At 52.1% G+C, this 13,183-nt stretch overlaps 1 protein-coding gene across 1 annotated transcript in view; it reads left to right on the forward strand.

Annotated features, from left to right (window-relative positions):
• RNF2 (ring finger protein 2) overlaps positions 1-8,840 on the forward strand; it is a 44,024-nt gene extending 35,184 nt beyond the window's left edge. Inside the window, exons 5-7 of the mRNA XM_040985370.1 lie at positions 5,213-5,485; positions 6,724-6,895; positions 7,066-8,840. Of these exons, the coding sequence (XP_040841304.1) occupies positions 5,213-5,485; positions 6,724-6,895; positions 7,066-7,167 (547 nt within the window). The 3' untranslated portion in view covers positions 7,168-8,840. The remainder of the gene's footprint in view (positions 1-5,212; positions 5,486-6,723; positions 6,896-7,065) is intronic.
• The last annotated feature ends 4,343 nt before the right edge of the window (positions 8,841-13,183 follow it).

The following is a 13,183-nucleotide window of genomic DNA, read 5'->3' on the forward strand; positions in this document are numbered from 1 at the left end:
TCTCTCATGCTTGCTGCATCAAATGTCCACTTGTGTCCTTTTCCTGTGGCTGCCCTCTGGTGAGACTCTAGTACTCAGCCTGCTTGTCTGCTGATTTCCACTGTGCAGCTAAGGCAGTGTGACTCCTCCATGCAGCTAAGGCGGTCTGATTCCCACTGTGCAGCTAAGGCAGTGTGACTCCCACTGTGCAGCTAAGGCGGTGTGACTCCTCCATGCAGCTAAGGCGGTCTGATTCCTACTGTGCAGCTAAGGTGGTGTGACACCCACTGTGCAGCTAAGGCGGTGTGACTCCTCCATGCAGCTAAGGCAGTGTGACTGCCACTGTGCAGCTAAGGCGGTCTGATTCCCACTGTGCAGCTAAGGCGGTGTGACTCCTCCATGCAGCTAAGGCAGTGTGACTGCCACTGTGCAGCTAAGGCGGTCTGATTCCCACTGTGCAGCTAAGGCAGTGTGACTCCCACTGTGCAGCTAAGGCGGTGTGACTCCTCCATGCAGCTAAGGCAGTGTGACTCCTCCATGCAGCTAAGGCAGTGTGACACCCACTGTGCAGCTAAGGCGGTGTGACTCCTACTGTGCAGCTAAGGCGGTGTGACTCCCACTGTGCAGCTAAGGCAGTATGACACCCACTGTGCAGCTAAGGCAGTGTGACTCCTACTGTGCAGCTAAGGCAGTGTGACACCCATTGTGCAGCTAAGGCAGTGTGACTCCTCCATGCAGCTAAGGCAGTGTGACTCCCACTGTGCAGCTAAGGCGGTGTGACTCCCACTGTGCAGCTAAGGCAGTGTGACTCCTCCATGCAGCTAAGGCAGTGTGACACCCATTGTGCAGCTAAGGCAGTGTGACTCCTCCATGCAGCTAAGGCATTGTGACTCCCACTGTGCAGCTAAGGCAGTGTGACACCCACTGTGCAGTTAAGGCAGTGTGACTCCTCCACTGTGAAGCTAAGGCGGTGTGACTCCTCCATGCAGCTAAGGCAGTGTGACTCCCACTGTGCAGCTAAGGCGGTGTGACTCCCAGGAGCCACGAGCTTCTTCCACGTCTTTCACATTGGTGCGGTCCTCTGCTGCTTCCCAGGCCACAAGCAAGGAGCTGGATGGGAAGTGGAGCAGCCAGAACTGGCTCCCATATGGGATCCTGGCGCTTGCAGGTGGAGGATTAGCCTGTTGAGCTGCCAGGACAGCCCCCTCCCGGTTCCCTTCATGGTATTAAGTGTTCCTCCTTAGTTTCTTCTGTAGGTTCTGTTTCACTTTGCCAGCTCTCACAGGTGCAGTGCCCCAGATGAGTTTTTCTTTCCTTTTGAACCCTTGGTCTCCTGGCTCTCAGTGGAGCCCTCGAGGCGTGCCTGAGCAGCACTTCGGATGCAGTACCCTCAGGGCCTGGACTTGTGTGCTCTCCCTGCTTCGTTTGGTGGCATCTCCTTCATTCTGCTTGCCTAAGCCAGGAGTGTGGGGTCACTCTTAGGTCTTTTTTCCGAGGTACTTTTTGTTTTTCTGTAGCTGATCCACGCTGTTTCTGGCCACCACCATCCTTTGACCCGCAGGCTTCTGCCTGGTCTTTCTCCTTGTTGTGCCTTTTCTGCAGGAGCTTTGCTCGGCACAGTGACCACGGTGCTGCAGAACCCTCTGCTAGCCTCTGCTCCCATCCAAGGTCAAAACCACGGCAGTCTGATTGTGACATGCTGGGCACACCTTGTGTTGTCTCTGCCCAGAGCAGCCGAGTTGGCCCAGAGCTGGCCCAGTGCAGCGTCTCTACTTGGACGCTTGTGGCCCTGCCCAGGCGAGGTCACCGGGCCAGAGGTACGGTCTGCCAGTTCCGTGGCTGATTCTGAGAGCATCAAGTTGGGAGCCACTGGTTCAGAGGGTGGAACACGCACTCGGATCTCCTGGCAGTGAAGTTATGTGTGGAAAATACTTAGATTTACTGGATGACTCGTCCTTGAGGGTTGGAAATGTTTACATGGCTGGAGTCTTATCAAGAGCTGCGTGGTTCATTGTTTGGTTTTGCTTGAGCATCACAGCGGGAAGGCCCTGTGTCCGTTAGGGTCACTGGATTGGGTTGCAGCCGCCTTTCCTTCTTGCGACTTGGCGGGCACACACTGCTGCCTTGAACCTCTTGGTGGTCCTGCTCATTCTTGTGGCATTGCTCAGGTCCTGGCCTGCTCAGTTTGCCTGCACAGCACTGCTGCTCTCTGCCACACAGACTGAGGTATCACTGCCTCTTTTCAGGTCGTTAACTAAGAAATAATTCTGTCTGCATAAATTTATTGTTTTAAAGATTTATTTTGAAATTCAGAGTTACAGAGAGGGAGATACACCTTCCATGCACTGGTTCCCTCTCCAAGGGGCTGCAACAGCCAGATCTGGCCCATGGTGGTGTGAGTGGCAGGCCAGCTCATTGCAGCACCTCCCTCTGCTTTTCCCAGTTCACTTGCAGGAATCTGGAGCAGCCAGAGCACAGATGGGCATCCATGTGGGATGCTGGTGTCTCAGGCACACAGATGGGCATCCGCATGGTGTGCTGGCACCCAGGCAGAGGTGTTCCTGTGATGCTGGCCCCTGGGTGCATGCATCTTTTAAAGAATGCTTTCTTTACGCTGAGTTAAAATTAGTCTGTTAAAAATTATTTGAGAGACATAAAGACAGAAACTCAGAGGTAGCCTCCACTGCTTTGTTCCCCACATGCTTGGAGATCAGGGGTGGCTGGGGCTGGACTGGGACTGAGGCTGAGGCTGGGCTGGGGCTGACTGGGGCTGGCTGGGACTGAGGCTGGGGCTGGGACTGACTGGGGCCGGCTGGGGCTGGGGGCTGGGGCTGAGGCTGGGGCTGGGGGCTGAGGCTGAGGCTGGGGGCTGGAGCTGAGGCTGAGGCTGGGGTTGAGGCTGGGGCTGGGACTGACTGGGGTTGGGCTGAGGCTGAGGCTGAGGCTGGGGCTGGGACTGACTGGGGCCGGCTGGGGCTGGGGCTGGGGGCTGGGGCTGAGGCTGGGGCTGGGGCTGGGGGCTGGGGGCTGGGGCTGGGGCTGGGGCTGGGGGCTGGGGCTGAGGCTGGGGCTGAGGCTGGGGCTGGGAGCTGGGGCTGAGGTTGGGGCTGGGGGATGGGGGCTGGAGCTGGGGCTGGGACTGGGAGCTGGGACTGGGGCCGGGGCCGGGGCCGGCTGGGGCTGAGGCTGAGGCTGGGGTTGAGGCTGGGGCTGGGACTGACTGGGGTTGGGCTGAGGCTGGGGCTGAGGCTGGGGCTGGGACTGACTGGGGCTGGCTGGGGCCGAGGCTGGAGCTGGGTTGGGCTGCGGCTGGGTCTGAGGCTGGGACTGGGGGCTGAGGCTGGGGGCTGGGACTGGGGCTGGGGCTGGGGAGATTGGGGCTGAGGCTGAGGCGGAGGCTGGGTTGGGTTGGGGCTGGGGCTGGGGAGATTGGGGCTGAGGCTGGGGCTGGGGCTGGGGCCGGCTGGGGGCTGGGGCCGGCTGTGGCTGGGCCTGAAGCTGGGGCTGGGGCTGGGGCCGGCTGGGGGCTGGGGCCGGCTGTGGCTGGGCCTGAAGCTGGGGCTGGAGCTGGGGCTGAGAGGATTGGGGCTGAGTTGGGCTGGGCCAGCTGAGGAGACTGGGGCTGAGGCTGGGGCTGGGGAGGCAGTCGCTGGGGAGACTGGGGCTGAGGCTGAGGCTGGGGCTAGGGAGAGTGGGGCTGAGGCCGAGGCCAGCTGGGGCCTGGGCTGGGGAGACTGGGGCCTGGGCTGAGGCTGAGGCTGGAGCCAGCTGGGGCCTGGGCTGGGAAGACTGGAGCAGGGGCTGAGGCTGGGGCTGAGGCTGAGGCCAGCTGGGGTTTGGGCTGGGGAGACTGGAGCTGGGGCTGGGGCTGAGGCTGGAGCTAGGGCCAGCTAGGGCTGGGGCTGGGGCCAAGGTCAGAGACCAGGAAAACTGTTCAGCTCTCTTGCTTGGGTGTCAGAAAGTTAACTACTGGGGTTATCACTGCTTTGTGCCAGGGTCTGTGTGGGCAGAAAGCTGGAGGAGCCAGACCCGGGCATTGGACCTGAGCTCTACTGTGTAGGATATGGGTGGAGGTAACAGACCAAGTGTCTTCTTTGCCTGTTATACACCCAATCTGCAGAACTCTAGCTTAGAAACTAAAACTGTTCCCATAAGCAAAACCCTGGTCTTGTGGCCATAGCACCTTTTGGCCTTGTTTTGTGCTTCATCTGCCCGAGTCCCCATGAGGAGCCCTCTGCAGCCTCAGCCATGCTTGGCAAGTGGTGAGATTCCCTTCCATGTTAAGGAAGTGTGTTTTAGAGCTCTTCCCAGGCTTAGGCCTGCTGCTGTCCCAGGCACAGTCAGAGCAGAGCCCCGCAGTCTCACAGGGGCTGGGATCCTAAGGGGCACCCCAGAACTGGCCCTGAACTGTCAGGGTTTGTATCTGATTCATGTTGCTTTGGTTTTATTTCCTTTTTACGATTAACTTATTTATTTGAAAGGTAGAAGAGGCAGGGGGTGAGGTAGAGGGGTCACTGGACACGATCGCCGTGAGCTGGGGACGCCATGCCGTGTGCCCGCCCGGCTGCTGCCAGGACGGGGAGACTAAGCGACTCCATGCCGTGTGCCCGCCCGGCTGCTGCCAGGACGGCAGTCTAAGCGACTCCATGCCGTGTGCCCGCCCGGCTGCTGCCAGGACGGGGAGTCTAAGCGACTCCATGCCGCGTGCCCGGCTGCTGCCAGGACGGGGAGTCTAAGCGACCCCATGCCGTGTGCCTGGCTGCTGCCAGGACGGGGAGACTAAGCAACCCCATGCCGTGCCCACCTGGCTGCTGCCAGGACGGGGAGTCTAAGCGACCCCATGCCGTGTGCCTGCCCGGCTGCTGCCAGGACGGGGAGTCTAAGCGACTCCATGCCGCGTGCCCGGCTGCTGCCAGGACGGGGAGTCTAAGCCGCTGTAGTGCAGCGCCGACCCCCAGTCGTGTCTTTGTGTAGACTCAGAATTGCAAAACACAAAATGATCAAAACCTGCTCAAGGATTTGCGAATAGTTGTTACCTTGTTTTTTTTTCAAAAGAAATTATTAAAGAAATAGGAACAGTCTAGTCATTTAAATGTTTGCATGCATCTGAAACGTCCTAGGGCTTTCATGGGGAACAGTGTTACTGTCCGCTGGGAGCAGAAGGAGCTGTGAGAGGTTTTGCAGACTGAGTAGCGAGTGTGCTAGTGTATTCTGTGCTTTCTCTCCTGACTAGACTACAGCGAGGCAAGAAGCAGCAGATCGAAAACGGTAGTGGGGCAGAAGATAACGGAGACAGTTCACACTGTAGCAACGCCTCGACCCACAGCAATCAGGAGGCTGGCCCTAGCAACAAACGGACCAAAACGTCGGATGATTCAGGGCTTGAGCTTGACAATAACAACGCCTCGGTGGCTATCGACCCCGTGATGGACGGGGCCAGTGAAATTGAACTAGTATTCAGGCCTCACCCCACGCTGATGGAAAAAGACGACAGTGCACAGACAAGGTGAGCATTGCCTTTGTTTCAGGTGAGCTGAACTCAGAAGCTTTAATTTGGAATTAAGAATTTTGCATATGAAGGAGAGAACAGTGGCTGGCATCCCATACGGACACCGGTTCAGACAGTCCCTTCCGGCCCCTTGCTCTGGCCTGGGAACGCAGCAGAAGATGGTCCCTAGCCTTGGGCCCCTCACCCCCGTGGGAAAGCAGGCAGAAGCTCCCGGCTGTTACAGCATTTAGGAAGGGAAACAGTGGATGCAATAGCTCTGTCTTTGCTTCTGTAACTCAGCCTTTCAAATAAATAAATAAATCTTAAAACAAATATACGTAAGGGAGCAGTGTCTGTCATCGTGTTTCCTTCCTTCCTGGTGTGTTTCCCAAAGTTCCACATCTGAAAAAATGACCTTCCTCGTTGTAGGCACAGAGTGGGCCATTCTGTTTCCTCACGCAGTACTCGGTGGCCAGAAGGCTCGGAAGCCAGGCCTGAGCACAGGGTCTCCCAGCCACTGCTGGTGTGTAAACCCGGTTCTGGAGTGAGTGAGCCAGACACCAGACTTAACAGCCGGGAGCGCGTCTGTGCTGGCTTAAAACCCGACCTCTGACTTCTCGAGTAAGGACACATTGTGCGTGTTCTTACAGGCAGCGAGTCCTCCCTGGGCTGCCTCTGCTGTTCTTTCCCCTGAGGATTCCGTGCGTTTCTGACTTGTTACTTTACATTGTATTTTACAGAAGGAACTCTTTTTATATGATAATATTTTATTTTTTTTAATTGGAAAGTCAGATTTATAGAGAAACGGAGAGACAGAAAGATGTTTCTTCTACTGGTTCACTTCCCAAGTGGCCACAACAGCCAGAGCCAAGCTGATCTGAAACCAGGAGCCAACAGCCTCTTCGAGGTTTCCTACATGGACCCTTTTTGGGGTCTCCCATATGGGTGCGGGGTTCCAAGGCTTTGGACCATCCCAAATTGCTTTCCCAGAGCACAAGCAGGGAGCTGGAAGGAAGGTGGAGCAGCCGTATGGTATCGTGGCACATGCAAGGCAAGGACTTCAGCCACTAGGGTATTGTGCTGGGCCCCAGAAGGAGCCTTTCAGTAAGAGATGTTCTCAGAGCAATAGGGTTGTAGTATTTTATTAATAATTGAGACATTTTGCATGTTACTTAGCAGTTTAATATTAGCTCCATAATTTAAGATTTTTGTCAGTTTATTCTGAAAATAAATTTGTAATGATTTTCTCCTTCCAGATACATAAAAACTTCAGGCAATGCCACCGTGGATCACCTGTCCAAGTACCTGGCCGTAAGGTTAGCTTTAGAGGAACTGCGGAGCAAGGGAGAGTCCAATCAGATGAACCTGGACACAGCCAGCGAGAAGCAGTACACCATTTACATCGCCACAGCCAGTGGCCAGTTCACCGTGAGTATTGCCGGCAGGCCACGGGCGGAAGGGAGCGCGCCTTTGGGAACAGGTTAGTGAGAAGGCACGGAGCGGCAAACAGGAATCGGGAGACGTTCCCAAGGTATTTTTAAAATGTATTGTGTGGACTTCTTTGGTTTCACTATTACTGTGCTTGGTGTGTGTTTCAGGTTTTAAACGGGTCCTTCTCTTTGGAGTTGGTCAGTGAGAAGTACTGGAAAGTGAACAAGCCCATGGAGCTGTACTACGCACCCACGAAGGAGCACAAGTGAGCTTCTCAGAGCAGCTCTGGGACTGACGTCCCCACAGCCCGACTGGGACCTTCAGGCTGTCGGGCTCCGGGGCAGCAGTGGGTACGCCCTCGGGCTCCGGGGCAGTGGGTACGCCCGGTTTTCTCTCTGAGCCAGACTCGTTTACACTATTCGAATCTCTCCCCTTAATTTAAGACTTTGTTTTTGGAAGGGACTACCATTACTCAGTATTTTTGCTTTTCTTTTAAAAATATACCTAAGTTGTGTGCTTTCACAACGTGTGGTTCCATTTTGGAGCAACTTTTTTACCCAGGAAGTTTCGTAGTTTTCTGGTTTCTGTATTCTTAAGATTCAGCTGACCTCCTTCTTCCGCTGCTCTCAGAAGTTCCTTAGGCCTCTAGAATGTTAATAAGTATTCCTACTTCCCTCTGACGTCTTATATATTTATAGTTTTCTATATAAGCTACAGAATCTTCATGAAGACCAAGGCTCAAATTTACTGTGCTGAAAAACAATTCTCATAGGATTATTATTTTCATGGTATTTTCTTCCGTAACATCTCACCTCACACAGACGTCGTGAACTTAGTGTCCCTTGTAATGCAATGTTACTTTCCTCCCCCTGTATTTTGGGATTCCTGGTCTTGGGGAAGAGAATCAAATAAAATCTTAGGTTCTATGAGAACTCGGTTCAATGATAGACTTCACTGAAGAAAGAAAAATTAAATAATGGTAGAAATATGTAGTCTTCAAGTGTTTATTTAAAAGGTTTCTTTTTCTTTCAAGTATTCTCTCACTTTTTTTATTATGTATGTTTGATGTTTTTCCTATTAAAATACCAGAGATATTTTGCACTTTAGCCTTGATGAAAAAAGTACATGATATGTTCAAAGCTTCCTGAATTATTTTCTGACCAGTAGCCGCATGAAGTTTCAGTAACATGGCACATAAAACTAACCATTGGGAAGCATTTTCTCCTCTCGGAGACGCGTGCTTAGTGTTTGGGCCGCCGTTTCAGCGTCCACCCCGGCGCTGCGGAAGCAGGGTCGGCCACACGAGCCTCTGGCCAGCAAGGGCCTGCCTGTCCCCCGGGCCAGCGCACCCAGCTGCAGCTGGGCTGGCGGTGTGTGCCGTGGGGGCAGCTCTGTGCTGTCCTTGCCCCGGAGGGAGCCGACCTGCGCACCGTGTTACCAGCCCCCCGGCCCCTGCGAAGAATCACCGTCAGGCCTCACAGCCTGGGCCCAGCTTCAGGTTTTCAATCTTCAGCCCAGAATGAAAACTTAAAGATGTACTCAATTTTTTTTACCATTTTATTGAAAATATTTAAAAGCTGTTTCTACAGGTTTTTTTGGTAATGTGTCATGAAATTTGAAAACTACCAGAAATCAAGGGAACTTTTATATTCAATTCTTTTTCTGGTGTAATGTTAAGTTGTATAGATTATTAATGCATGTCCACTGAATATAACCTTGGTTTTGTGGTAAAACTGCTTAGATTTTATTGGTGGTAAACTAGAATAGTGATTGCATAAATAACTAGATTTCCATTGTGATTCAAATTTTGTCTTTAAGCAGAAAGTTACTTGTTAACATGAGCTTTGTGCTTAGAGGATGTGTTTTTCTGTCAGTATGGGCGCGTGCATCGTTAGTGAAGCCATCGGATGTGTAATCCTTGCAAATATAGGAATTTGATAGAGCATTGAGTGTATTACGTGTATGTTTTGGGGGCAGGGGAAGGGTAGAAAGTGTTGGCCGACTAACTGCCAGCTGGGGTTCCCGGGAGCTGCCTGCGTGACTGAGGCGGCCCCGTCCCGCTCGCACGAGCGAAGAGCCTTTGCGTACGCTGCCTCTTGAGATGCGGACGGGAGCATGTGACGGACCTGCTGCCCCTGGGACGTTTGAATGTGCGTTTCTGGGGCGCAGTGACCCTCAGGATTTGCAAAGCTTTGTCTGCATTCCAGCCTGAAACTCAGCTGGGAACAGCCACTCCACATGTGCTTCTTTCCTCAGCCCCCAACTGTATTTTGCTTTTTCTCTGAGTTTGTTTCGGGCGTCTCATCTAAGGGAATCTGGATTTGTTCATAGTTCACCCTTACAGTGATGTGTATCAGAATTTCCTTTTTCTGCCTGTATTACACACACCATTCTGTGTCTCCATCTCTTGACAGACATGTAGCTTCCTGAACCCACCGCTGTTGTGGTCCTGCGGTGGACATCTGGGCCTGACCGTTGTGGACAGGGGCAGCACAGACAGGAAGCAGGTCTCCAGTCCTTGCCCATCCTCCTCGGGCTGCCATTCCTGTGACTTCTCAGTGGGTCCCTAGGGTGTCTCGTGTGCTCTGGCCCTTCATGAATCTGCTGTGAGGCAAATGGTGTATTCAAGTTCTTTGCCCACTCACTGTGTGATCTATTTGTTGTTGACTTGTAGGAGTGATTTTATATTCTGTATATTAATCCATTATCAGATATGATTTTAAAATATTTCATTTTCTTTTTACCCTACTTCTGATATATAAAACTTCAAAAAAATTATTTATTTGAAAGGCAAAGTTATGGAGAAAAGGAGAAATAGAAATCTTCCATCCACTGGTTCACTCCCCAAATGGCTACAGTGGCTGAGCTGAGACAAACTGAAACCAAGAGCCAGGAGCTTCTTCCAGGTCTCCCTTGTGGATGCAGGGACCCAAGCGTTTGAGCCATCTTCCATTGCTTTCCAGGGTATAACCAGGGAACAGCTGGGATATGAACCTGCATCTTTGAGGGATGCCAGCACAACAGGTGCAAGGTTCGCAACTCTGCCATGGAACCATGCCCGTGATACACAGAGCTGTTTGATAATGGTTCGGTGTGTCTGTTCTCCCAGGTGAGGGGAGTCAGCTCTCCCATGTGGTGCTTGATGCACTTAGGGTTTGGTTTGTGGTTAGAGTTGTGGTCCATCCTTGTACCTTCCCACGGGGATGCCCAGTGTGATGCTGTGTTGTCCATGGGATGATCTGGGCACCCTTGGTCAAAATCTACTGACCTTATGAGAGTATTTCAAAACAGTTCATGGAAAGCAGAATTAAAAGATAACTTTCATTTTAAAAAATGCAATGCAATTCTCCCATGAACTTTCCCATGAACTCATTGCAGACTCATTCCTGTGGCTTTTTTCTGGACTGTATTCCATTGGTCTGTTTGTCTTTAAGCCTGTAGCGGTTTTGATCACTGTAGCTTTGTAGAGTTTCCATTATTTTTAATTATCTGGGCCCTGTAAGGGAGGTAGTATTTTTCTCTGGGTATTAGAGAACGCTAAGACTCAGCACTACAACTTAGACAATAAAGCTCTGATGAGTGAAATGTCCTTTAACAAATGCCGTGAATTTTAGTTTCTATTGTATTTCTGCTCAGAACAAATTGCGTTTCTGTTTCTGTATTGTTTTTTATGCTGTATTACGAGCTCAGTTACAGATGCCCGTCAGAACTCCTGGCTTAGTGGATTAAGAACTGTTAAAATCCATTCTACAAAACAAACAAAAAGTTGTTATAGTCAAATTTTTGAAAACCAGAGGTTTGCAGCAATCAGAACATTAAGTGAATGAAAATTGAATTTTTTTAATGTTTTATTCCCCCCCCAACTTAGTTTTAGGGCAACCTTGAAAATTGTGTCTCGGTTATGACACTTGTGAAAGTTGGCCTCCTACCAGCCACCGCAGAGAAGGAGCAGCAAGTCTGAACTGGATCCACAATGATCCTAACACGTGCACCTCCCCACTGTCTGCAAGACCTCACCCCAAAGTGGCACTGCCCGAGCTGCCTGGCACTGCACCTCCCCACTGTATCTGCGAGACCTCACCCCAAAGTGGCACTGCCTGACCCCAAAGTGGCATTGCCCTGCAGAGCTTTGCTGTAGCTTTTCTTTGACCCGATTCAGCTCCCTTGTGCAAAACCTCCATCTTGGAATTATTTGTAAAAATGGCTCAGCAGCAGGTGTCTGGGACAGAAGGGCTACCGTGAGACTGATGACAAAACGGACTGTCTGTGGAGGGCTCTGAGTTGTGGCTGGTTTGACGGCTGAAGAGACTAAGTGGCTGCCTCTATGTGCCGCATTACGTGGGCGCTAGTTTGTGTCCTGGCTGCTGTACTTCTGACCCAGCTCCCTGCTCATGGCCTGGGAAAGCAGCTGAGCAGGGTCCAAGCCCTTGGACTGCTAATGTGGGAGATCTGGAGGAGGCTCCTGCTTCTGCTGCGCTCTGGGCGCTGTGGCTGCCTGGGGAGTGAAGCAGCTGATGGAAGATCTTTCCGTTTTTCCTTCTCCCTGTCTGTCCTCTCCGTAGGTTTGCCTTCCCAATAAAAAGTATTTCAACCAACGGGGGAGGGCAGCAGCTCTGGGCTGTCCCAGCATACTCTGCAGAGTTGAAGTCCACCCCAGTGTGTGGCTGTGACTGAGGCCACTACGTCGCCCGTGAGCGTTCCTGACGCTCTCAGCGGGCAGCGGATGAAGGCTGAGGCGCACCCGCACCCCCCACGCTGGAGGGGAAGGCCTGGCCAGCACGGTACTGCAGGAGCCCCTCTGCTGCCAGGCTTCAGGGCCACCTGGTAGTGTACACGCTTCATGTTAAAAACAGATTAAAATCCAGCAGTGTGATTTTGAGGAGTAAGTTGCATGTGCACATATATCTTAAGATTTACATACTTATCTGAAAGGCAGTTACACAGAAATCTTTAGTTCACTCAAATGGTTACAAACGCTGGGCCAGGCAAGGCCAAGAGCTTCTGTTCTGTCTGATGAACAGTTATGAGACAGGTCTCACCAAAGAGAAGGTGCCAGTAGGGAATGTTCTGTGTGGACGAAGAGGAAGCGGGAAAGGAAGTAGCAAAGCCCCAGATTTGTGGGACACCACCAAACGTACTGGCTTACAGCAGCTTTCAGGAGAGGGGCTGGAACAGGGCCTGAGGAGGTAACTGCCCAACCCAGTGCTTAGTCAGTTCAAAGGCCCACCAAACGAACTTGGCAGCCACAGGAGACCTTCTCTGAGTGCAGTAAGCAGGGGTGGCCAGAGAGGCCTGTAACAGAGCAGAGCGTCCCTGCAAGGACGGCGAGATGAACACAGCAGCGTACAGGGAACTGAGCAGTGTAACCCAGGTAAGGCAGGACAGGTGCATGTCATCATATGGGATTAACGGGTAAGATGCTGTTACTCCATACGGGATGGTGGTTTTGGATGCAGCCTCCTGCTCGTGCACCTGCAACAGCAGATGGAGGCACAGGTCACCCACATGGGATACCTGATGGAGATCCACTACAGGTTTCAGCCTGGCCAGCCCAAGGTGTTGAGGCCATCTGGGAAAGTGAACTATCTTATAAAAAAACCTGAACAAATCTGTACCAAGTCCTTTAATTAGTGATGACGCGCTGGCACAGTAATTAATCCTCTGCCCTGTGACACTGGCATTCCAAGGCTCTGGGTCAAGTCCTGGCTGCCACACTTCCCTTCCAGCTCCCTGCCTGTGGCCCGGGAAAGCAGTCGAGGACAGCCCAAAGCCTGGGGACCCTGTACCCGCCTGGGAGACCCAGAAGAGGCTCCTGGCTCCTGGTCAGCTCAGTTCTTGTGGCCATTTGGGGAGTGAACCCATAGGTGGAAATTCTGTCCAGAAAAATCATGTTTAAAAAAAAAAATCCAAGAAATATGCCAGAACTAAATGGCTGTGTTAGTGAATTTTGCAGATGTTTACAGAATCTTGTGCGTCGTGAGAACATGCTCCTGGAGAATCTAGACATTTTAAACTAACAAAACTCACAGCCCTGGAATCCAGCAGGCCAAGAGGGACTCGGCTGCACGGCGGGACGGCGACCTGTCCTTTAGGGAAGGAAGGCGGCAATGAGTGCTGACGCTGCCAGCTTGGCAGTGCTGAGTTATCTGCCCCAAGAAATAGTTCAGAGTAATTACATGTAAAATCCTTGTTACCAAAATTTTTTTTTCATTTATTTTATGCTGAATTTATTCTAGAGCTGTGTTTTTTCTTGAGTTTCTCTGGAATTCCATTTTGTGTTTTAGA

This window comes from Ochotona curzoniae, unplaced genomic scaffold, assembly GCF_017591425.1.
Source record: "Ochotona curzoniae isolate NIBS_2020 unplaced genomic scaffold, NIBS_Ocur_1.0 contig_430, whole genome shotgun sequence".
NCBI classification, from domain to species: Eukaryota; Metazoa; Chordata; class Mammalia; order Lagomorpha; family Ochotonidae; genus Ochotona; species Ochotona curzoniae.